This window comes from Montipora foliosa, chromosome 4, assembly GCF_036669935.1.
Source record: "Montipora foliosa isolate CH-2021 chromosome 4, ASM3666993v2, whole genome shotgun sequence".
In the NCBI taxonomy this organism is placed as follows: domain Eukaryota; kingdom Metazoa; phylum Cnidaria; class Anthozoa; order Scleractinia; family Acroporidae; genus Montipora; species Montipora foliosa.
This window is the reverse complement of record NC_090872.1, coordinates 28,309,515-28,334,514: the sequence shown is the minus strand read 5'-3', so window position 1 is coordinate 28,334,514 and position 25,000 is coordinate 28,309,515. Positions and strand designations below refer to the sequence as shown.

At 38.2% G+C, this 25,000-nt stretch overlaps 1 protein-coding gene across 1 annotated transcript in view; it reads right to left on the bottom strand.

Moving 5' to 3' along the window:
• Positions 1 to 25,000, bottom strand: part of LOC138000513 (integrator complex subunit 9 homolog) — a 39,865-nt gene that overhangs the window by 11,490 nt on the left and 3,375 nt on the right. Inside the window, exons 3-19 of the mRNA XM_068846977.1 lie at positions 23,864 to 23,936; positions 21,673 to 21,735; positions 20,945 to 21,028; positions 20,386 to 20,441; positions 13,183 to 13,269; positions 11,861 to 11,920; positions 11,143 to 11,203; positions 9,210 to 9,299; positions 7,374 to 7,530; positions 6,403 to 6,452; positions 6,175 to 6,305; positions 4,528 to 4,588; positions 4,280 to 4,322; positions 3,346 to 3,474; positions 1,824 to 1,879; positions 943 to 1,011; positions 1 to 20 (exon numbers count right to left, since the gene is read on the bottom strand). The exon at positions 1 to 20 is cut by the window's left edge and continues 64 nt beyond it. Of these exons, the coding sequence (XP_068703078.1) occupies positions 1 to 20; positions 943 to 1,011; positions 1,824 to 1,879; positions 3,346 to 3,474; positions 4,280 to 4,322; positions 4,528 to 4,588; positions 6,175 to 6,305; positions 6,403 to 6,452; positions 7,374 to 7,530; positions 9,210 to 9,299; positions 11,143 to 11,203; positions 11,861 to 11,920; positions 13,183 to 13,269; positions 20,386 to 20,441; positions 20,945 to 21,028; positions 21,673 to 21,735; positions 23,864 to 23,936 (1,290 nt within the window). The remainder of the gene's footprint in view (positions 21 to 942; positions 1,012 to 1,823; positions 1,880 to 3,345; positions 3,475 to 4,279; positions 4,323 to 4,527; positions 4,589 to 6,174; positions 6,306 to 6,402; positions 6,453 to 7,373; positions 7,531 to 9,209; positions 9,300 to 11,142; positions 11,204 to 11,860; positions 11,921 to 13,182; positions 13,270 to 20,385; positions 20,442 to 20,944; positions 21,029 to 21,672; positions 21,736 to 23,863; positions 23,937 to 25,000) is intronic.

The following is a 25,000-nucleotide window of genomic DNA, read 5'->3' as shown; positions in this document are numbered from 1 at the left end:
GGGATGGCAAGGTGACCGGGCTGAAATATAAACCAGATCACTTTAAAAATAACTCCGATGTTTGCATCTTTATCAACTGATCTAATTTAAGTGTCTCATTTTCTTAAAACATTTCCTATTTAGATTGATCAAAGGTACTTTACCGCAAGAAGCAGCGAAGAATGTACTTTTTTTTTCAAATTAACATGACATGCTGAGAAACCTCAACTGTCAGGAGACAACAAGCAGGCCATTAAGAAGGCGTGGTGGATCCAAAATAAACTATTTTGTCAATGGAAAGTTTCTAGTGAACCTGGGTAGATCCAGTCCTTTGTGGGGGACCAACAGACAAAACTCTACGTTAAGACTGATCACCACTGATGAATGCCAAACTGGCCGTTAGGCCGCACAAAGGACTGGAACTATCCAGAGGTAACTGAAAACGCGCCATTAGCAAAATATAGTCTCTTCTTGAACACCGGGGAACAAATCCAGCCAATGGTTACGACGGATTTAAACCCCAAGCACCCACATACATGTCAACATCCAAAACATCTAAACAGCGCATTGTCTTCCTAGAAGAGAGATGGCGAGGAAACATGTCACGGATTGTCACGCGGAAGGTCATGAGTTCAACTCCGGCTGGACCAACACTCAGGGTCTTTAAATAACTGAGGAGAATGTGCTGCCTTTGTAACTACATCTGCAAATGGTTAGACTTTCAAGTCTTCTCGGATAAGGACGATAAGCCGGAGGTCCCGTCTCACAAACCTTCAATGTTTATAATCCTGTGGGACGTAAAAGAACCCACACACTTGTAGCTAAGAGTAGGGCACGTAGTTCCCGGTGTTGGGAGGGTAAAAAAGGGGCCACAGTAATTGGCGCACGTACGCTGTTGAGGCGCTCTGTCAGCTTGACTGGCAAAGTTAATATATAAATAAATGCGGTTTACGACCACCTTACCTGGAGTTCGCGGATGAGTTTGTTTGCTTGAGTAAAATTCAGCCTTGGATCGATTGGGCAGTAGCACGCCTACAGAAAAGGAAAAAACAGCACCCGAAAATTGACATTCATACTGTGTTCAAGAGAACTCTTTAATCTTAAATGCACTCGTTTCAGATAATGTCACGATTTCAGAGCTCTCAGCGGAATTTTTTCTGTCTTAAAAACAACAGTTACTGAGGATTCTTAATTTTTCCAACTCAATGTCAATATCACAACGATTCGAATAGTAGTCAGTGCTAAGAGACAATCTTTAGCTTGTTTCACGCGTACTTTTGCAGCATTCTAAATAATGGTGGTGAGAGCCATTTGCATCAAGAGCCGGTTTCGGAATATCTTGCACGGCTTTCATGCACATCCAGAATCTGAAGTTCCACCTTCAACCAATGGTTTAGCGTTTCGTTAACACTAATCATGTTCGCATTGCAGCAAGAACTGGACGACTGTTAAAACACAGACATCGAAAAAGTGGATCGAAATAGGCCAATTCCGAGTTGCTCTTTGCTTCTGGTTCAAAACGAGTCTTGGTGCTAAACCATCCAAATGATAATGAGTTTGATTTGCATGAAAATATACCACTCATTCCATTTGAATGGTTGTGCACCAGGACTCTCTTTGAAACCCAGGTAAACAGCAACTCGGAAATGGGCTATTACCCAATCAAAACGATAGATGTGCCCCACAAACCCGTTCAGATACGGTGACTGGCGCAGTGAAAACGGAATCGTACTTCAGAGGTCGAAAATCGATGAAAAGCGCAATAAAAGTAACACAGAGCTCTAGAAAGGCATCAAACGAGTGTCGGTTATTTTGAACACGATGCAGTGCAGTATTAGTCTTACTTTCATTGAAAGAGGTTGAAAAGGCGCAAGGGCTTCGAGGTATGGAAACTCGGGCTCTGAAATAGAAAACAAAAGTCACAAAATCAGTCAATCTTTATTGTAATTACTGTTTCTTTTCACAGACGAGGAGTCACTCCTAGCAGTCCATTTCTGAACATTTTTTGAGAGTGCAAAAGAAAACTATTTCTGCAATACTGTATCATCGATTGACGCCAAAAAAAGGAAAAAACGACACGACTTAAATGGGATCTCCACTTCAACGAAAACACCGCATCATATCACACGAAGTAATCTCTACTGTACAGTCTAATTTCTTTGATTTTTTTTTCAAAGAAAGTGTTTCTATCCAAAATGAATAAATTTAAGAATCGCCTATTCTTGCTTTAACTTCCCGATTGCCGCCATCTTGAATAATCGTGGAATAGGCCATTTCCGAAGTTCATGTCTGCCTCCTCTTCAAAGCGAGTCTAAGTGCGAAGTTTCTCTTATGAAACTTAGTTTTCATTCATATTTAAAGTAGCACTAATTACCATCACAAAAACGTCGCACTTAAACTCGCTTTGAATAGGAGGCAGACATGAACTCGGAAATGGCATATTGGGGAATCGAACCCAGGCCTCATTGGTGGAGGACAAGTACTCTCATCACTGCGCAATCTCTGCTGCTATTAACATACAAAAGAGAACATAAAACTACACCCTTATACCATGACGTTATCAATTAATTCACTTTCGGTCAGATCACCGGCCTCAATTTGAAGAGAACAACAATAAAAGCGAGGTAACACACACTAACCCCAACCCGGTGTGGCCAATACATTACGCGTGAGCACAACTACTTCACCCGGTCACATAGCAGCCATGGACAGCTGTTTCGGCCTTTCGGGCCTCATCAGCATGGTGTAACTAACATACCAGGCAAATGCGTTAGCACCCGTTTAAATGGCAGCTTCACATGCCAAACATGTGGTAAGCTGGGTTGGGAACAGCAACACTGTTCTCCCACGGCAAGCGTGTGGGAAGGTGGATCACATTAAGAGATCGGTGTGTCATGTTAGCTACGCCATGCTGATGAGGCCCAAAAGGCCGAAACAGCTGTCCATGGCTGCTAATTGACCGGGTGAAATGGTTGTGCGCATGCGTGATGTGTTGGCCATACCGGGTCGGTGTTAGCGTGTGTCACCTTGCTTTTATTGTTGTTACTTTGAAGAGGAAAGTAAAGAGATAGGGACATTTAGCATCGCGTTTTCAAAGTCGACCGCAGTGGCAAAAACAGACTTTAGCATAAGGTTTGACATTGGAAAAAACGCGCCATGTTGGATGATTGATTACTTGACCTGTTTTCATTCAATCGAGCCAGCGCCCTCAGGGATGTACAAATGATCAGCAAAAAATGAGTTCATTCAAGAGTTAAAGCATTAAAAAACATAACTTATAGGTTTAAACGTGAGTTAATAAAGAATTTTAGGGTGAAAAACGCTGCGGTAAATCACTTACCGCGAGAAGTGTAAATTACCACGTACCTGTGAATATAATAGTGTTGCCACTTGATTTTCCCCACAACTCAATAAAATGCACCACATCTCCATAGCGTAAAGATGGATGTCCCGCAAACACCACGCATGGGGTCTTGAAACAGCTACTTAATCCGTCTGAAAATAAATAAAATGTGTTGCTTTTGTATGAGGAGCTAATGTTGGTACAGAAAAGTCACGCTATTTTCAAGAGTCCAGGGCAACCTCGATTTAACGAACCTCTCCATAACGCTAACCTCGCAATAGCGAAAACATTCCCTTCATCATCCTAGTTAAGATATGGAAAGGAACTTCGATCCAACGAAACGAATTCGAACTTATATCCAACCTCCAGAGGGGACCTCCAGAGGGACCCTGGGAACGACGTTGGGGACCCCAGAGGGGACCCTGGGAACGACGTTGGCTTACATTTGGTCAATTTAGATTACTCTGTCCCAGGACTTGTGGTAGCAGATGAAAAGAAAAAGGGTAAAAGTTGCATCCCTGGACGGGATTTGAACCTGGAACACCCACTGATGGCGCAAGCTGTAGATTTCTTTGCGTGTCTTCTTTTGCCTTTGGATAGAAAGTTTGCTTTTGTTAAAACAAGTAAAAGTTTCAAGTTTCACTTCGGAGTTTTTATTGTCGTTTTTTGCCGTTGCTTTTGATTGAAGACTTTCGAACATACAGTGTAACTTAGTATATAACACAAGATGAATTTGACGCATCAAACCAGCCAATGGAGCGCAAAGAAGAAGGCAATGCAAAGGGCGTTTCAAATGGCGCTAAGTCCGCGAAAACGCATGACAGCAAGTGGCAATGGTTTTAACGCTGAATGGCTGAAAATGTAAAGCGAGAGAGTTTTAGTTTTGATATGAAAAATAGCAAATATCAAAGGCAAGGACCTTTTAAGGGCCGTGTCGTTTTGTTACAGCGCACTTACCGTGGATGCTTGGAAAGTGTTTAAGCCGCCCCGTTTTCACAAGCTGATGTAAAAACAAAAACGTCATTACTTAACTTCTATTAACAGATGTCTGAGAGGAAAACAGCTCGAACCTTTTAGAATACATATATCTAGCTACGGTTAACAGCTCAGTTAAACAGTCAGCAAAGAGATTTACACTTTCAGTATATTTAACTTTTTGACCGTATCAGCAGGCACTTAAAAGAAAGTGGTGTTCAGATGGCTACCTCGGCGTGTGGGAAGGGAGCTTCCGGAAGATAAACTTTACTCTGTTTACTCTGGCACAGCCTGCAAAGAGAAAAGAAGACACATGAAAAGCTACATTCTTGAAATTTCATTGACCAATAGTATGACTTGGCTATACACTGCATTCGTGCACTTTCATTGGAAATGTGGCGGACAGAAATCCATGAACGAATAGGTGGTTTGCAACGAACCTCTACCCTCGCAGACAACAATGGCGAATTGTACAAATGCTGTATGACGGAACATAAAAAATGCTAACGTAAGATACAACGTTTGTGCCAACCAACATGGCGGGCATAACGAGAGGTGCAAATCACCAATAGCTGTTTTTCACTTCAAAATGAGGAGTGCAACTATACCTACTTGTTATTACTTTATTTTTATAAAATCATTGTCTTTACCAAAAGCGAAAATTCGGCATCAATCTAACAGGAGAAGGGGAAGAGGTCGGAGCGTTGTAATTGGTGTGGCAGCCATATTCCTAATTAATCTGTTTTGGAGAATAACTTTCATTTACGTTATAGTTTTAAGTTTAAATTAAATAATTATCAGAGCGATCAATTACAATAGTTTTTATCGCGTATGAAGGTAAATGAGCAATAAGTAGAGAAGATGAGTATAGGTGTATTTAAACCTTGGCGGTGTATCGCTTATATTTCATCAGAGATCTGTTGAGTGTTTTCACTCACGTGATCAGTAACCTTGTTTTTCCATCGAAACAAAAGAAAACGTTTGCATGATAATAGAGCTCAATTTCCGGAGGATTAGTTGGGGACGCCAACATGGCCGCCGTTCCTTTGTTTAGGGATAACAACATGGCCGCCGTGACGTCACGTGAAAACACTCTATTAGAGTCCGGAGCACATTGCTAGGAGCGTAAATCAGAAGCCTTGCATGAGGAATTATTACCCGGCATGGGATTTAGAATGATCACTCGTTCAGGCCAAATCTTGTTTAAGAAAGAACTCGTCTAAAAATAGCTTGATCTGTGAAAATGCCGATACGTAGACCTAATATTGGAGTAGTAGTATCCTCGTTATGGGCTCTTGTTAGAGTGTAATGTTCCCCCAAATACTGAGCCACAACGTCAGACGGGAGCTGGTCGTGGGTATCCGAGATTCCATTTCACGGCAATGGACATGCGTAAGTAGCGAGAATGGATACGATCATTCAACCTAAGCCATGATGCACTTGTATTTGATCAGCGATATCTCTTGGAGTGTAATTTCCAGTGCTACAGTATCTTTATTCCCATGTAATCAATTGTTAGCCCTCGCAACGGTAATGGGCCCATGTAAAGACAGAGAAACATCAGGGTGGAAATTAAACCCACTTCTGTAGCACTTAACATTACACTCTAGTCGATCTCTGAATAAGCAAAACACTGGAGGCTGACTCTGCGTGTTATCACTGCCTACAGTTAAAATATCGAGCCACGTTTGTCCAGCATTGGGCTTTAGCGGGCGGTCTAAATGCATGTACATGTTACACTGCGTCGAGGCACACAAACAAGCAGGGCGAAGCCCATGTTGATCACATTTTTTTATCATTTCGCTGACCTGCTACAACTGCGTACGAAGTTTCAATGAAAATCTAGGGGAAGTTCTATTTAGGAAATCTTCACACACCATTCAGCAAAGATATTGGAATATGCCAAGGAACTGTCAGCCACGGGTGAAATAAAATAGATTGGAATTGACGCCAAGTTTGCACTGTCCATATACGAGTACAAACACTCGAACAGATCGTACAGCACGCCCTGCAAACATAAGGGAAAAAAACCTTACAGATAATCAACGTTTACTTTATTTATTGTCAACACCTGATAAAAGCAGACCGTCTTGAAAGTCACTTACTGAGGGCCAGCATGGCACAAGGACATTTCCTCCATTTTTCAGCGTAGTTGCTACAGTAAAATAAAAAAAGGACGTTTTAAGAGTCTGGAAAAAATTAATTTGCTGTAAATGCGACTGATGTACAACTGACCAGACAGACATAGAACTAGTGGGGTATTACAAACTGACCCAAGACCTCACCCATAACCAAAAAGAGTGGCACAGGGCAAACCCTTACCCTTATTTCTTGTTTTGCCAAATTTGTAAAATATCTCTCAACAAAACAAGAGCAATCAGTTTTTCAAAAGGTTTTTGACTCCATGAATTTCACAACACCATTCACAGAGCTATAAAATCAAGGTCTTAACCCCACATATGAATCACAAAATTAATATTAACAATGTGACCCATAAAATAGTGCTACAGTCACATTAAAGCTCCCAAGGGAGGGTCATAAAATAAAGTTAGAAAGGGGAGCACGACAAAGCTACTTTGTATTTGAGTCTTCACAGCGAGGCTTTAAGATGACAGCATCAACAAGATGAATCCAGGACCTTGCATGAAAAGGCAAGACATGGATGAGGAACTCTTGACTCATAATAAATGCTGATGACATCATTAACTGCAAGATCCCTGTGAAAATTTGTAGGCACACTCACTGGCATAAAACGACATGCAAGAAATAGGGCCTGAGCATGCACTTGACTAAAACCAAGGTGATGCCAAAATAATGTGGAAGTTGTAAAGTGATGATGACTTCTGTGATGAAAAAGGTGCCATAGTCAGTGTCAGACGAATTCCATCATAGTGATTGATGACAGTGAAAAACGAAACCATTGATCAAAAGTTGCACTTTATGGTGCGAAACGTAAGGTACACGTATTAAAGGTGCAATAATACCCCAAATTTGATTGCAATCTTTCGATACGAAAATGATGTACTCAAAATTCAACTTGAAAGTTTATGGTGATAGCTTTTCTAACAGCTCTTACCTAAGTGAGTACAAAACTCCCCCAGCATGGCATCAGGATTGGCAGTGGGTGCTTCAGTGATTCCAGTCATTATCAAGGCATCACTGTTTTTCAACATGGATTGATCCATCGGAAGAGGGTGAGTGGTGAATGTTGATGAACAAGAAACATAGCTGACCTGTTTTGTTGATACAATGTAAGAAGAAATAATAATGTTCACAATACAGAAGCAGAGACTGATTGGTCCTCGGCTTCTAGGCAACAATGCTAACTGAGAAGTATCATTCCGCGAGTCAGAAATCTATGATGAAAGCAAACTTTCCGAATGATTTTTAGATTGCTACTTCCCGAGAATATTTTAATTTATGTGCCTGAGATCGAACATTAATTGCCTAAATTGACAATCGGGAAGATATCTCTTTACAAACATTGCTTTTGTTATTCAAATTTACCAACCACAGGAACAAAAGACCCTTTGGTCTGACAGCCAATGAGGCTCTGGTTGGCACATTAATGACAATAGGTGACGTCAACAATATCTTTGCTATACAAGTAGCCTCTCACGCAGACGTTCTTAGGGCTTGGTCGCGTGTTCCTCCGCCATGACCCTCTGCTGAAACCAAAAGCCACTTCCGTTCAACGGCTGTCAGCCCACGTTTTAAAGAAACCAATCAGCATTGCCTAATTGTGTTGTGCATAGCCAATCAGATGCTGCGAAAGAATGCCATACAAAACACGAGTTTTCCTAAAACTGGAAAACGGCCTCTGATTGGTCCGTAATCCACGAACGGAAGTGGTTTTTCGTTTCAGCTTTCAGCATACGTTAGTGGGGGAGGAACGCGTGACAAACCCCTAAGAAGGTCTGCATGGGAGGCTACAATAGAAAGTGAGAGATGTTGTTCCCAACTTAGACAGTCTAAGAAAATAACAACCAAGAAGAGAAACACAAGAGATTCCAGGAAGTTTCAAGTCACAGGCTCCTGACTGAATTTGTTGCTTTTAAGTGCAATTTGCACAAAGCTGCCGAAAAAACCTGTACTGTAATAAACACTAGAAGGGATAAACAATAAAAGCAAAATTTATGGTACACAAATTTCCATTTCAAAAAGGAGTGATTGAAAGGTTTAGACTGCATTTTCAAACTTCCAGGCAAAAAATTTTAGAAGTGTTGGGCGCACAAAATAGTTTTACCATACCTAACCCTTACATTAACTTGACTTGTTCACAATTGAGAAAAACAACTATTAGGATTAGAAATACAGTGGATGATGAGAATCATTTTGACCAGAATTTAACTTCTTATCTGCAATTCTAATTATATTGAATCAATAGAAGTATACACCACACAAGTGTATTGTATACAGTCGAAACTCCACCAACGGTCACCTCCCATAGGCGGACACCTCCCCTGTAAGCAGACACCAAACCGCAGTCCTGACAATTTCTCCTCTAAAACACTACCTATTTAACCTCCCATAAGCCGACATCTCTTGTAAGCATGAGACACCTATTCGGGGTCCACAGGGTCTAAAATATCCTGCCATAAGCGGACACTTACCATTGGTCCAGAGGGTGTACGCTTACAGGAGGTTGACAACTATGTTAAAAGCAAGTATTATTGACTTCCAAGTAGCTGAAGGGAATCAAAATGGCTTCCCGCAATCACAATCGTTTCAGTAAGTTACTCCTTTGACCTGCTTGTTATCCAACTTGTGCAGTTTAAACAAAAAAACCATTCATTACTATTCGCATACACTTTGGAAAGTAATTTTTTGTTAACAACTGATCTCAATAACAAATCCAATTATTATCATAATATTAGATTTGACAGGTCTCAACAGCTTTGCAATCTGTTACCTTTTCATAGTCAGACTCAATGACCCAGTTACAGCTTCCCAAACAAAACCCAGAGCTGAGTGCAGTTAGCTTAAGAATACCATACAAATCCTGTTGAAACAAGATACATGTAGCAAAGTCAAGGCTGTGGCTAAGGACCCTGGGCCAGAAATTTCCACAAAAATCTTGAGCATGTGGATTATGAACTTAGCGTCAGGAAAGTGTTAGATATTTTGAGTAGTTCACTTCTTCATTGGTCAATCCTTGAATACTCCAAGCAGCTTCAAAGCCAGCATGAAAAGGGTATCTCTCAACTATTAGACATGATTCTATTGATTTTTCCTGTATTTTCAACCCTATATAAACAGAGTTGTAACATTATCTAGTATTGATAGAGGAGTTTGATATTTTCTTCGAAATCTCATTAATAATTCATGAACCTAACAACCTATGAAAACATTGATAAAACGTTACATGTATGAGCTTTATATCCTGGTAAAACACTCCTCATTAGTATTCTTTATAATTATACAGAATACTAATAAGGCATAGCTTGTTTTTCTTGTATGCTAATATTCCCCTCTCAAAATAGACCATTTTACAGTTGTGTGCTTAGTTACCTGGCCTTTGAATGAAAGTGAGGCTGGAGTTGACCTTGCTTTGATAGAAACCTCACAGCTTTTCTCATGTAAATTCCAACTTATTAGCATGACAACATCATAAACATAAGAAAAGCAGTGAGGTTTCTATCAAAGCAAGGTCAACTCCAGCCTCACTTTCATTCACAGGCCAGGTAACTAAGAACACAACTGTAAAATGGTCTATTTGAATCATTGTTTTGAGTCCAGAGGGACACGCTCTTTGTGGAATGTTTTTAAAGCCATTCAAAAAACTTGCAGCACATGTTTTCTCGAGTCTAAAAACACTCAGCTACGCCACGTGTTTTTAAACCCCGATAAAACACTGCTGCTTGTTTTTTAAAAATTACATAATTTTATATGGTTTGCATGGTCTTCATTCTTATTTTACTGTAATAAGTTCCAGAAAGAGCACTGATGGAGTATCCACTTTATGAAGTTAAAGCTACCACTTAAGCCAAAACATCCCAAGAATTTGATTACTCCATAGAAGGAACCTTCTCTCTAAAAAAATGATGACCTTAAGGTACAGAAAATGATGTCTACATTCAACCTTTCTCTTTTAATTTAAGTGCTGCTATGATTAAAAAACTAACTTTCACTTCATTTTTTTCCTTCAGATTTTCTGACCTTTGATTTTTATCAAAGGCTGTTTACTTTGAGTGTAAGTTTTGGATTTCATGGTCTGCCATTACTCATGCTCTTAATTGATCAATTGGAGCTCAGAGGGTTTGATCTAGGGAAAAGTGACATCATTTACTCACAAGCTTATAATTTCAGCATGTAAATGCAGCTTCTTATATATGCAAAACAAAAGTTTAAAAGTCTGGAAGCCCAAAACTTCCATTCTGCTTATCAATTCAGCCACATACACACTCACTGCATCCTTAACCTAGTGAGGCTTTGACATTATTTTCTCCTTGAACCAGCTCTCTCAAGATTTTAAAGTTAATAATGGTGGACCATTAAATAGGAAAATTCCAGTTAAAATAATCAGGCCCCTTTATAAATCAAAGCTTTAGACTTTGGTCACTCTATAGTATTTAGTTAACATGGAAAAAAAGAATTCAATTGATTTTTTTGTTCATAGACTTAGTTGCAGCGCTTTAAAAAATGTTTGAAAATTACTCAATTTCACTGGGCACCACCTACTTTAATATAATTGAAATGTGATGTGTTGCAGTTGCCGTGTTCTGATATGAAGAGTTTAATAATATTATTAACATCATAACAATACGGCAACCAAAACAGCTGGTGATAATTACTCGACTTATTTTCCTTAATGTTTCAGAGTCATCACAAAAAATGCAACTCACTATTCGTTCAGAATATCCAACAGTGTGAATCTTTGATATTGAAGCCTTCACATCATGTTTGCTACAAATTAAGAACCAGTCATTTTAATCAAAATAACCAAGCTGTCTTGACAGTTTGGCATTATGTGTTGCTGATTTTGCTATAATTATAATTCGGCATCTTCAAGTAAGTAAGAAAGTAAGTAAGTAAGTTATGCCTTTATCTTCAAGGTGGATGTAAAGTCAACAATCAGACAGTGCAAAGTGCAGGTTACTGGTCACTGTTTTACCATAACTGAAACAACCCAGGCCTAATGTTAGGATTAGTAAAGGTTTGGGTTGTTTCAGCTATGATGAAACAATGACCTGCAACCTGTAGTTTACACCCTCCAGTTAACAAAATGAGTGGTAAGCATGACTATTTATTTGTAAATTTAAACAATGTCACGAAAATTGTAAAGAAAACTAAATGCTCCATGTACTTGTTCGATGTACATAATCAATGTTCAAATCCAAGAATATTATCAAATGACAAAACTTTAACATAGGAAATCAAACAAAATATTTAGTAATACATAAATCAGGGGATATGTTGCAACAGATAAACAACTACTGATCAATAATGTTTGTTTCGGTTTCCTTCATGAATTATGAATGAGTGGAATAAAGTACTCAAACATGTAAAGGGGACAGAGGTATGTTTAATTAACAATTATATTTATATCTACCAACAATTCACCTGTAAAGTGGTTTCCATGACTTTGTTCCTTTTAAATCACAGAGAGGGGAAGGAAGACACCTGTCACAAAACATATAACAGAATTAGTAATTTCTTTATTGCGTAGGAAATAAAACAGTGTTTAATTAACCCATTCACCCCTAAACCAGCCTCAACCAGCCATACTTAGTATTTTACTCTGTCCAACACCAGACGATTTTACTCGTCAATAGGGAACCCCAAGGAGTCAATGGATTAATTATGAAGCTGCCCTTACATGCAAGCAAGAACAATTTAAACATGTGTACTTAATCGATATGTTGTTTTATTTCTGTTTCTGTTGTTTGATTTCTACATGCTCAGCATGATTAGCTTTTGCCATTTCTGAGTGGCTGTGCTCTCTTTTCCTCACAAATATTTCCTTTAATTACCGGTACTTTAATACATGTATCTCCTTCTGTTGTATCAAGAGCACAATAGACATTGTTGTTATTGTTGTTGTAACCTAAATTTATTATTTTATTATTTTACAACTAGTCTTGATTAGCTACACTACAGCATAAAATTATGTGGGTTGTGTATTGCTGTATCATATGTTTTGTGGAAGGATTAAAAATAAAATAGCGGTAAGTTGTAAGTCTAAATGTAAGTCAACTAATAATAATGTTATCTTATGATAACAACGGCTATTGGTTGCCCAAGTACATCTTTCCAAGTCCAGAGAAAGATGCAGCTTAACAAGTTCAAAAAGACAGCAAGTACAATCACCTCTGGCAGCTGCCATTCAGTATACAGTCTGCATATGACAAAGATATTGGAGCAGTCAAAATTAATACCGGTCTAGCATAATGCTTGTTTTTTGGTAAGGGGTGAAAAGTGAACAGTGCAGGACCCAGAGAAATTAATTCCCTCGGTGCAGGCGAAAGATCCGCCCAATGTCACAGATATGTCCAGAAATGCCACTAATAATATTAGGGTTTAGTATAAAGTGTCCCAAGTGTCCCAAGCCCATCTCCCCAACTTTAATATCACCTGTTCTCCGAATACAGACAATTAGTGTCACAAAGTGTCCTCCAAATGTTGTTCCTCAAGTAACGATAAACAGCTGCATTTACCCTAAGCTAGAAAGAATGCAAACTTTTAACCTTCCTTTAATGTTGGCAGCAAGTAGGCTTAGACTTGCAGGAACACTCTGTGTTGGATGTCAAAATTGGGCATGCATTTCTGGACATAAGTGTATGTCAAGGAATTGAACCTCCATCATGAAAGCAAGTGTTCTCACAACTGCATTGTGCCTGCTTGCTCTATATCAAAGAGGCCAAACTCATTGACAAGCGACTTACCTTAAAACTTCACTCTCTCGCCACATTTCTCCCTTGCTTACCCTGGGGACACGTTCTGCATACACCACCATCTCTAGCATCAGCTCCCTTCATTAGAAAAGCCTCAGTGTAAATGCTTATACTTTTACACCTAGCTAAACATGTACAGGTGTATGTATATGTTACAGGTCAAAATTAAATTAAGGCTATAGTATTTCATTATGGAGTTTGAATCTTAATTTCCTCTGCCTCCCACTAACCTAATGATTGTTCACAGTTCATTTACAATAATAATGAAGATTTAGGAGACAAAGGAAATTAACAATCAGACTAGGTTGAAAATGTTTGACCTGTTGTCTTTCTTATAAAATCATGAATAATTCATGATGGGAAAACAAAAGAAATGTTAAATATTAATCAATATCTGTATAATACATGTATATGATACAGATTTCTTTTCATTTACATAAATGTTTTGAATTTCCTGTTCAAATGTCGCGAATCATCAAAAGTGTACATTAACACTTACATGCTGACGTTTAATAAGTCACATACAATATTCACGTCAGATCTGTATCACATTTACAAAATCTCAGCTTTGCCTAAAGTTTGCAAATGTGATACAGATCTGCCGCTCGTGTTGTATTTACTGGCTACTTAAAGTTTAGTTATTGTAGTGAGACACTAGCTGTTTTAGCTTAGCAGTCTTATGGTTACATTTATCTTTTGAACAGTACAAGTTTTCTATTGCAAGAACAAATTTTTGATAATTGTATACAATAAAAGAATGATAAAATCTTCTTAATGAAAAAAAGAGCCACAAAAAGCAACTTTTATTCATACTCACTTCCAAGACTTTTACGAAGGAAGGCTTAAAGTTAAAGTAATTAATGAAAATAACAGGGATGTAATATTTAACTTCATTTATCCCAGAGAGCAATCAGCTAATCAAAAGATCAGCTCCTGTCAACTGATGACCAGCCACAACACTACATTTTGTATAAATTAAAGCCCAACTTAAAAAAGGCTAAAATTAATATGAAATGATTAAACTGAACAGAACAGTGGTGAGAGAATCTTTGTCAAGATTTAATACAGTACTTAAAAATTGGAAGGGAAAAAAAAGTCTTTTTCAGCATGCAAACATCCATGAAAAGAGTGGACAGTCTTTGGCAGCAGCTGGTAAATTATAAACTTTAGGTTATGCTAACTGTCTAGATTACCCTGAACAAGCAAAAAATAATAAATAAATACTTCACTTTGATTTTCACTGAGGTAGCAAAGAGCTAATATCTCAGGGGTTGTCCGATACACCTGAATAGATACGAGTTGTAGAAGGCCCTGTCTTCAAGTTCTCGATTCATTCCATTCGTACAAATCATGTTTGTGAGTGGTCACTCATTGTCCAGACCAAGAATGCACCTCATTAGTGGGACTTTGAGAATATGTGGTGACTGCAGCAGCTGTCTTTGTGTTGTTGAATTGTTTCATTTTATTTCTACGAAACGTGTATTGGAGCGACAAATGGTTGCCTAGTTTAGTCGACAAAATTATGCATCTTGTTGTTTGCCCTCCAAATGCACATGATAAGCTAGACTTAAATACATGTATGCTAGGGTTGATATATGTTTAATATTTATTTTTTTTTTTCTTCAAGTCATCCATTTCTAAGAACTAAGAACAAAGTGTATCAAGCCCTCACAGAAATAGAACTGCAAATGTCACAATCACAGGAAAAAGATGGAACATAAAAATAAACCCCTGTTCAAGATATGGCGGGAAAGAAATGAAAAAAGACCGACAAAGATGCAACCGATGATGAGGAATTGTGATGATCAAATTCCCCTAAAAAAATGGGGAGCAGGCCTTAAAAATCGGTTTTGTTAATTTGCAGATTTTCTTTATAATTTGCATGCAACAAGCTTGTAACGATGCTCACAAGTTAACACTATTTTAATAATAATTTGACAGAGAGATCTTTAATTATCTCTTGTTGAAGTTTCACTGGAATATCTAGAATTTCCTCAGTTAAAGTTCAAATCTTTTTCAATACTGCACTTAGTTATTTTCCAAAGTATTTTCATGCCAAATTTCGTTAAAATCTAACGAGTGCATGGTTCTCAAGAAATAGGTGTTTCCGAGAAAACTATTCTGAATTCAATTGCAATTTTTAACTTACTACGCATGCGCTGCATTTAACTGGGTTCTTTCGATAAGAAAAAAAATCTGTGAATTGCGGAGTTCTTTGCATCTTTTCAAACATGCATTTCTCATCAAACCATCAAAACACATTTTTTTCAAATATAAGGAAAAATAGTACAGATAGCAGAAGCATTGAGCAAATAAAATGATTGCTGTATTGAAGCCATGTTTGTTTGTTTTTGTTGTCTTCAATGACATACCTATCTAGATGCCTATATGGTTACCTTACATGACGAACCAACCTAGATGACTATATGGTTATCTCACATGAAGTACCTACCTAGGTGCCTATAAGGTTAGCTTACATGATGCAGCTACCAAGCAGCCTATACGGTTGCCTTACTTGACGTACCAACCTAGGTGCCTTTATGGTTGTCTTCCATGAAATACCTCTATAGATGCCTATATGGTTAGCTTACATGACGTACCTATGTAGGTGCCTATACGGTTGTCTCACATGACGCAACTATCTAGGTGCCTATATTGTTGGTTTACATGACGTATCTATACTGTTAGCTTACATGAAGTACCTATCTAGGTGGCTATATTGTTGGCTTACATGATGTATCTATCTGACGTATCATGGCTTAGTGGTTATCTATCGGGCCTCCCACCACTGCGAGCCAGGGTTCAATTCTGGCCTCGGCCAGCATGTGGGCCGAGTTTCAGTCGATCTCAACCTGACTTGAGGGTTTTTCTCCGGGTACTCCGGTTTTCCTCCCTCATCAAAATCAACTCACAGCTAATTGACATCTAGCTGTGGTGCTGTGCTCCGACATCAAACATGGACTGTATAGCAGCAGCCAGAGGCGCCTTTGTATGCTTTCAGCATGATGTCGTGAGCCGCGCCCTTCGCAATTCAGTCCTCGACTGCAAGTAAGGGTGATTAGCACTAGCAATATTTATTTATTTATTTATTTATTATTTAAGTGCTTATATGGTTGGCTTACATGAAGTTCTTATCTAGGGGCCTATATGGTTACGTTACATGACGAAGTAACCTAGATGACTACATGGTTATCTTACATGAAGTACCTACCTAGGTGCCTATATGGTTAACTTACATGACGTATCTACCTAGGAGCTTATATGGTTTGCTTACACGACGTACCTATCTAGGAGGGCCTTATTACGTCATAATTTTGGGGGTAGATATAATAGGCCTTTTTCGATATATTAAAATTCAGCTTGAAAGAGAGGTTTAGAGGACAAACACAAAGGGAAGTGGATGATATGTAAACATTTTTCACATTCATTCCAACGTGTTTCTATTTTTATTGTCCTCACTGCCTCACTATCAAGCTGAATATTTGATATTTCGAAAATGGACTATTTGTTTTAAAATCCGTGCTACAGATTTGTGTTAGAATGTGTACTGCTAGCCGCAACAATCGCCAAGGTTCCAAATATTCCACAGTTTATTCACTCATCTTGTTTACAGGAAAGTGTTCGAAATTACATTGGCGTCTCTAAAATCTGTCACTAGTAGTGTACGGCTTCAACGATCTTATCAATTACGATCTTATCGTGAGGCATTGTTACGTCATGTCACATAAAAACGTCTCGCATTAATTTCGTGTTAGAACGAAACAGAATGTTCCCATACTGTTGCGTTAAAAATTTGTGGAAAACAGTTAATTCGCTGAGTTTTTAGGCATTTTCTGTTTTGGTCACGTGATTTAGAAAATACGGTTGTGAGTTGAACCACAGAAAGAAATGTTAAATAGAACACACTTTGCAAAAGAACGCGCAAAATATATACCTCTTACTAACCGAGTTCGAGGTCCGTACTGTAAGTTACGGACTGAGTTTTTTCCCGTTGATTTATGGCCCAAGCGCGAAGCACGCGGGCCATAAATCAACGGGAAAAAACGAGGATCCGTAACTTACAGTGCGGACCAAGAAAACGAGGTTAGTAAGATATTTATTATATCTCTGAGGTTAACCGACGCGCGGGCAAGGAAACTAGTCAAAGTGAAGCGGAAGGTTCAACTGCCACAAAGAATGCCGTGCCAAAATCCCGAAAACTAAATCTCCTTGGCTGTTAAGTTTGAAATAGTTGCTTGCAAGATTCAAACAGTTTTCAGTACAAGTTTATGCAACAGAAATGACATGAAAAACTCGCTAGATGATGTTTTGTCGAAATTTTAAATTTAGCGGGCTGTACAGCGCGCGTACTATCTGAGAGATATAATAAGAGACGGTAATACATTGTAGTGTCCCGTCTTGACCGGTTTAGAACCGAGCAAATAAGGACGGAACGGGAATTTTTCAATGAAAGAAATTGTTTTCAACATGATGCAAAGCCTGAGAATTTAGCTTGTCATCGCTTGCCACTCGTCACTTCGTTTATCCAATCAAATAAAGGACATTTGGCTGGCTTTTTGTGCTAAAGAACAGGTGATGCTTTTTTTTTTTAACACTCTTACCTGTTCCCAATTCAAATTGCAGTGGAACAATAAATCTCTTATTCGATGGTTTAACATATAATACTAGCGGACATTTTGATCATTGCTCGTATTTTTCCGAGCCCCGCACTCGGAAAAATACCACGCAACTCGCAAAATATCCGCGCGTATTTTATGTTAAACCATCGAAGATTATGTTAAATGGCCACAAGCCGTTTTGCCGAGGTGACAGACAAAAAAATTAATTCCTTTAAAGAAAATGCATCTTTTTCAAAATAATTACCTATGTAATTATACTAAAACAATTATTCACCGATATTCATCGCGCCTTCGGCAAATAATTGTTCTATTATTCCACTCTTACGCTATTTTCTGGCTTCTTCCTGGATTGACTGAGAATCGCATCGATGGCATAATAAGGTTTGTGCGAATGACGAAAACAACACAGACCAAACCATGGAAATGTCCTTTATTTGTTTGGCTAAATGAAATAAGAAGTGATGAAAATCTAAATTCGCGGGCTTTACATCGTGTTGAAAACAGTTTCTTTTCTTGAAAAACTCCCGTTCCGTTTGGTCTAGTCTAAGCTGGTCAAACCGGGTCACTACAGTGTATTTCCGTCTCATATTTGCGTATTATCTTCACCAAATATGGTAAAATGGCGTAATGGTGGAATAATAAAGATGGAATACTTCTGACAAACAACGCATATGACCCACCCTTCATTTGTTTGTTTCGTTTCACTTCGTTTCATGTACAAGTGGTTTCCGATGCAGAACACAGATCGTTCGCGTTGATGCATACATACCCGTAGAAATCGAATCGTAATGGATTGTATATTCAATAAATGAGTTGCAATTTCGGATGTTGTTTAAAATATGCATGGATAACGCAATACCACCTGCATTTATTACATAAACACCAATGAAATACCAAGTGAGCTTTCGCGCGAAAACATGATGTCTTCCCACGTGAAAATATCACTGTTGCTATGGTTACATATACAAATCGCGCCTTTCGTGAAATGATTTAGTATTTTCATTCATTTTTCAACACTCGAAGAGAAAAATTTCTCCCCGTGGCCATGTAATATCCTCTATTTCTTTGCAGCACAGGTTTTCAGAATAAGGCATGCGCGTGTCGCCTCGTTTTGGGTTGGTAAATGACTGTTTTTCTTCTCTGCACACGGGTCTTTCAATTTGTGTATAATTATACGGCTATATACTCTTCATCAGCACTATTTTGAGTCTGTTAGTTATTAAAACGAGAAGTCAGTGAGCGTGTGCACTTGAAATTAACGGAATGTTAGCTTGGCACATTAGTGCAAACATGCGACAACTGAATTATTTCGCAGCAAACACTTCATATTTTTCTTGGTTTCCTTGTAACTTACATGTATACAATTGCGTAGTCAAGCAAACTTCTTACAAGAAGAAAACAAGATTTTAAAATCGCACCTGCATTGCACTTTATGAAAGTGTGTAGCGTGTGCTTTAAACAACTTTTACAGTTCTTTGTGCTTAATGGTAACGGTCAATTTTCTCGATATACGTAAAATCTGATTGACTCTGCCTCAATACTTTACACACGAACGAAAGCTAAGTAAGCTGTCACGGGGGTTTCAAATCCATGAGGGGGGTCCATATTCACTAGCGGATTTGGACAGGGGAGTCCACATCTTCCCTGGGGTCCAAACCTGTAGCGGGAGAAGGGGCAAATTGGCCTAGTGGACTCTTCAATGATTACATGAATGTTCATATTTCATTGCCTCGAAATATTAGATGCAATTTACTGTTGAATTGACAAGGGTCTTGAAATTGATTCATGAATTGTAAGGGGTCGTTCGATTCTTAGGATAAAGGTGCATGCATGATCATCTCTCATAATGAAATGTGCAAAAGTGACAGTAGCCTGCGTAGCAAGCGTTTCCGTGCTGTTTCGGAGCAAAGAAAGACCGAGGAACGAGATTCTCGGTTTTGGCCGCGCGAGAAATGAAACGAGAGGCGAAAAATGAAAGAGGGCGCGCGGCCTTTGCTCCGAAACAGCACGGAAACGCTTGCTACGCAGGCTAAAGTGACAGCACAACACGTCATTCATGCACGAATTACACTCCAAATAATTATATTCAGACAAAATTAATAAACTGTTTTGGCCATTTTCACATAATGTTTGAAAAATGAGCAGAAGTCTTTTATCTGGTTTAAAAGCATGAGGCGTGGCCAAGTGGTTTTAGACCCGATAACTTATCACATGCTGCAAGTGTTTTGAATGGCTTCAAAAACATTCCACAAAAAACGTTTGCCTCTGGAGTCGGAACAAAGGTTTAAAATTTGAGGGGAAGATATAAAGCTTAGCATACAGGAAAAACAAGCTGGGTAACGTTACTATCATTTATTTATTAAAATTCTAATGAGGAGTGTTTTATTGAGTTTGAAGCTCATGGCACGTGACATTTTATCAATGTTTTGATAGGTGGCTAGGCTCACAGATAATTAATAAGTTCTTGAATATGTTTTTACAATCGAGTTTCATCAACTTTAGAATTCAAATGCAATTCAAAAAACAAAAAGAACAAGAAAAGGGACAATAAAATATTTTAAGAGTTTTCAATTACCTTCCCATCTGAATTGTTGGTTCTGTGGCATAAATTTTTCCTGTGAACCCGGAATGCTACAAATTCGCAATCAAAAAAGTAAGAAACAATATTATTACATGTACACCTGTATTTGCCTAAAAAAGGTCTATAGTACATGCCATTTACATGTACAAATGAGTTACAAAACATAAATTTCATTTAACAGCTTTTATTAAGACCTGAACTGTGGATATCAGATTTCCAGCATTTTCACTGGCTCGCCCGACACAGGCTATCAGTTCATATACCTGATGTACCTAATATGGTCAAGGAACGCGTCAGCAATAAAGTGAGTTGAAAACGTTTTTGCAGCCCTTATTAAAAATGGCGGACAAAAGCCGTGTTGGACTGGAATTGTCCGAGGCAGAAATCGATCCTTCAGTTTTTAATAAAACAATTATTATTCTACTCGAGCTTGCTGGATATAAAATGAATATAACTAACTCGGCGCTACACGCCTCGTTGGTTATCTATCATTTCATATCTAGCACGCCGTCATAGAATAATTGTTAAATATACAATAATATTAAATACCCACCTGTGTTATATAGGGAAGGGCCACCATAAAATGATAATTTGATACCAGAATTATATCAATGATGGAGAAATCCAATAAGCAATCCTAACAAAATAAAAGATATAAAGTTCTAAAGATAATTACCGGTACTTTGCAATTTAGTTACAAATTATATAAAAGTAAGTACAGTTTCAGTTAACAAACGATTACACACAAGGAGTAAACAAAAGGAGTAAATAAAAGTGTTTATGCTATAATAAGGTAGTTAAATAACTATAATTAGCCTGAATTGCAGACTTATTGGACTATCTAAGTTGAGATCTGGACAGAGAAGGATTTCATTTTTAGGATAATTTCATCAATATAATAGTCCTCGGCATTTAGGATATTTGTGAGGTTTTGTTTAATTTTCCTATTAAATGCATTTTTTGGGAGTTTTCTTAAAGATAAAGGAATTTCGTTCCACAATTTAGCTCCAATTCTTGAAAAAGAATTAGCATAAATGGACAGTCGGGAATGTTTTATATAGAAATTGTGGGACTCAGTCCTTTGACAAGAACACATGACCCCAACAAATTGACCTGCTCCCAACTGAGTGGCTTCATAGCTCATTTGGTAGAGCACTGCTGCCAGAATTTTTCAGGTGTCTATAAAAGACATTAATCACTTAAATTGTCCAGATAAATTCAGGGATCACTACTATCTTTCGTCAATTAACTCACACTTCAAACATCACAATGTTAACACACCTCTGGAGGACAGCATTCTGGTTGAGATTCTATGAATACTTTGCCAGCTATTTCTTTTAAGTTCTAGAGACAAAAAAATCACCGGGTACATGAAAAGCTTCTTTTTTCCTACATGTATATGAATTATTAATATTAGTCGAATAATGGTGTTTGAGAAATACATGTACAACCGTAAGCTGATGTGATCAATAATAAAAATTATTATTGTGGCAGGTAATATTGTCATTTATAGTGAAATACAACTAATAGCAACGAGAAATGATAATGATAGTGATCATACCACTATCAATGAAGAAAGCAAGGAAATTGACATAGTGTAGGTGAAGTTTGTCTGATAATCATTCTACACTGTATCTTCAGATTACCTTAACCAACCAATTTAATGAAACTTTAATGGAAAATCGACAAGAACGGGAGGAGCAAATAATAGTAGAGAGATACAACTTCAATAACAAGAGATAATGCTCTGGACAATATTTCTGAATACAAAAAACATTAATGCTGGTTAATGGAAGTTCATGGAACACTCAAGAGTGGACAAAGTCCATGCACCTGTTCTCTTCACTAATGTCAGACTTGAAACTCAAAATCTCTTTCACACCTTGTATCCATCAAATGAATTCTTATTATGATTAATAATATTAAGCTATCTTTTGTTTAAAATGGCATTATTTTTGTGAGGTTTTCTAGACTACAGTAACTCAATGATTAAAATCAGGTGTTTGGCATTTTACTCTTTCTGAAAACTTTAATGTGTTCTGCTTGTTTTACAAGTGCCCACACCTCAGCTGAACTGGACATTTTGAAACATTTCTATGTGTACATGTAGGTGAAAAACCTTCCTTTACTAACACTCATTTATCAGTTTTGTTCAGCTCTGAATGAGTCCTGTAGGGATAGAACCCTAGAGGACTCATTCAGAGCTGAACAAAACTGATAAATGGATTCTTAACATATTATTCACTAGGTATTTCAAACAATACGGTAATACAGGAGAACCCAACAGCTCACCCAATAATACTCTAATCATCTTTTACCCCAAGTGCCCTTTACTTCACACACTTTGAGCTGCGTTAATTAAAGGGCCTTACACTTGAGTGAAAAGTGGATTCTTTGCAAGGAGAGGATAAGCTTGTAGCTCACTCATTCTCCCATGAACCACTTTCATAAAAATGGTGGCCATTGTTACATTCTTTTATATTTGTGTTAATTGGACCTACTGCCCTCATTTTGAAACAAAAATGTTTTTGAAATTAAAAATTTTGCTTATCACAGCAAGAATAGAAAGGCATTAAAACAGAAGAATATTCTATCTGGTGCCATTATGATGAGAGATCCATCCTTTGACCAACTCCCCCTACTGTAATACATGTACACGTATATATGGTTTATTGACCAAGTGCGAGGTCCAGGTGACTAGATATTAGCCAAGTTCTTTTTTGCGTGTTCGTCTCGGTCCATAAACACGCAAACAAAGAACGAGGCCAATATCCAGCCATCTTGACTGAACAAGCTTGGTCAATAAATGATTTATGACATGTATATGGGATAAAACACCAAAAAATAATCTTTGATCTTGCGGGACCAAGCAAGAATCCCGAGCAGGCAAGATAGCTCCATCTTGCCCGCTTGGATAGCCAATCACAGCACAGGATTTGGTTTATCTCGCCTGCTCACAGAGCTAGTCATAATTATAATAAAAAGCCGAACTAAAGAGCCTCGTGATCAGGTGCCAAAGTGAATTACCACAGCTAAGTTTAGTTCTTGCATGTGTAGGTATTTCAAAAATACAGAAAAATACCATAGGACACTCACTAAAAGATGAACTGAAAGGCCTTGTGATCTGCAGGTGCTACACATAATTTAAATTGACTGATTTGCCACTCACTCATTCATCAGGACATTAGCTCAGAGCTCAAATGAGATGATCTGAGGTAAAATTTAAATGACTTCAAGTAATGTATCTCCATTTCTAGCTAATGTTATGTCAAACATTTTGATTTGTCCTCAGTCCTCCTTTTAACATGTCTTTATAATGTATAAAGAGGGTAGGAAATTAGAAAGGTGGTGAGAAATGGGAGTGGAAGAGGTCACCTCATTCATTCTCTTCCTTTTCACCATTAACTAAAGCACCTGCACAGTAATTTCACACTTTAGCCAGGGAGGAAACTATGGACCTGTCAATACTCACATTTTGGGTTGAAAATCCTTCAATATCCTGAAGTTCTCGTGTCGTCCACGACTTTGAATGGCTTGTTTTTTCACTGTTACAACAAGAAGAGAAGATCTTTTGTTCAGGAGGCAGTCCTCTTAAAGTTGGGCAATAGTCAATCCTGGGGCCACTTATATATAGGAGTCCATGTTCCACCTACATACATGTATGTAGATACGAGATGGGCTAGTGTTATCATTGAGGACTTTACGAATTGACAACGTTTGCACAACGGTGCCATTAGGCTGTGTGACATACAATGTACCTACTGCACATGCCTTTATGGGCACTTGCTGGATCGGTGCCAATGTCAACGACGTTGGTGAGGGCGATTTGCCGGCCTCTTGAAAATAGCAGGTCACAAGGTCAGTTGTCAGAATCTGTCTTGATGCTTCAAGTGTTTTTGTTAGATAATCAAGTATCACATTTAGGGACATGTTATTCAAGTAACAACTTTCGCCGGTGCCATGACGAATAGTCCAACTTAAAATAAAAGCACTGGTGAAACTCAAACTAATCTTCATATCGACAAGGATAGCCATAGTGCTTGAGATACATGCATAACACAGGAATCAAAGATGAAACTAAACCATTGTCACTGGCTATTTCGTCCATGTCCTCCCTCTAGAAACAAAACTGAGCCTTGCATTTAACGTTTGTTTTGCGATCCAAATCGAACCTTTCATAGTTTCTGTACAGAAACTCTCAGACTGGGTCTTTTGACTTGTGAACATACTGTAGTTACAGGGTTCTCAATAAGTTTTGGAGTAGACGGCTTAAATATAAAAGTAGGCGGCGGGAGAGGCTAGTGCCACTTGTTTACAGCAAGTTTATGACCGAAAAGTAGACGGCTCTAAATTTAAAGCAGCCAGTTTTTTAGCCGGCTGCCGGCACTTAATGAGAACCCTGAGTTATTCGGTTCTAAGGCACACTCGGTTATAAGACGCACCCCAAACTTAGCAATTTAATCAAGCTAAGTTCTCAAACTGAAAATTACGCGAAAATACTCGGTTATAAGACGCACCAAAAAATTGAGAGTTATCAAAAGGATGTGATGAATTTGAGAACAATTATCCTTACACAACTGGCATGCGAACTCTTTTTGTTAACGTAAAC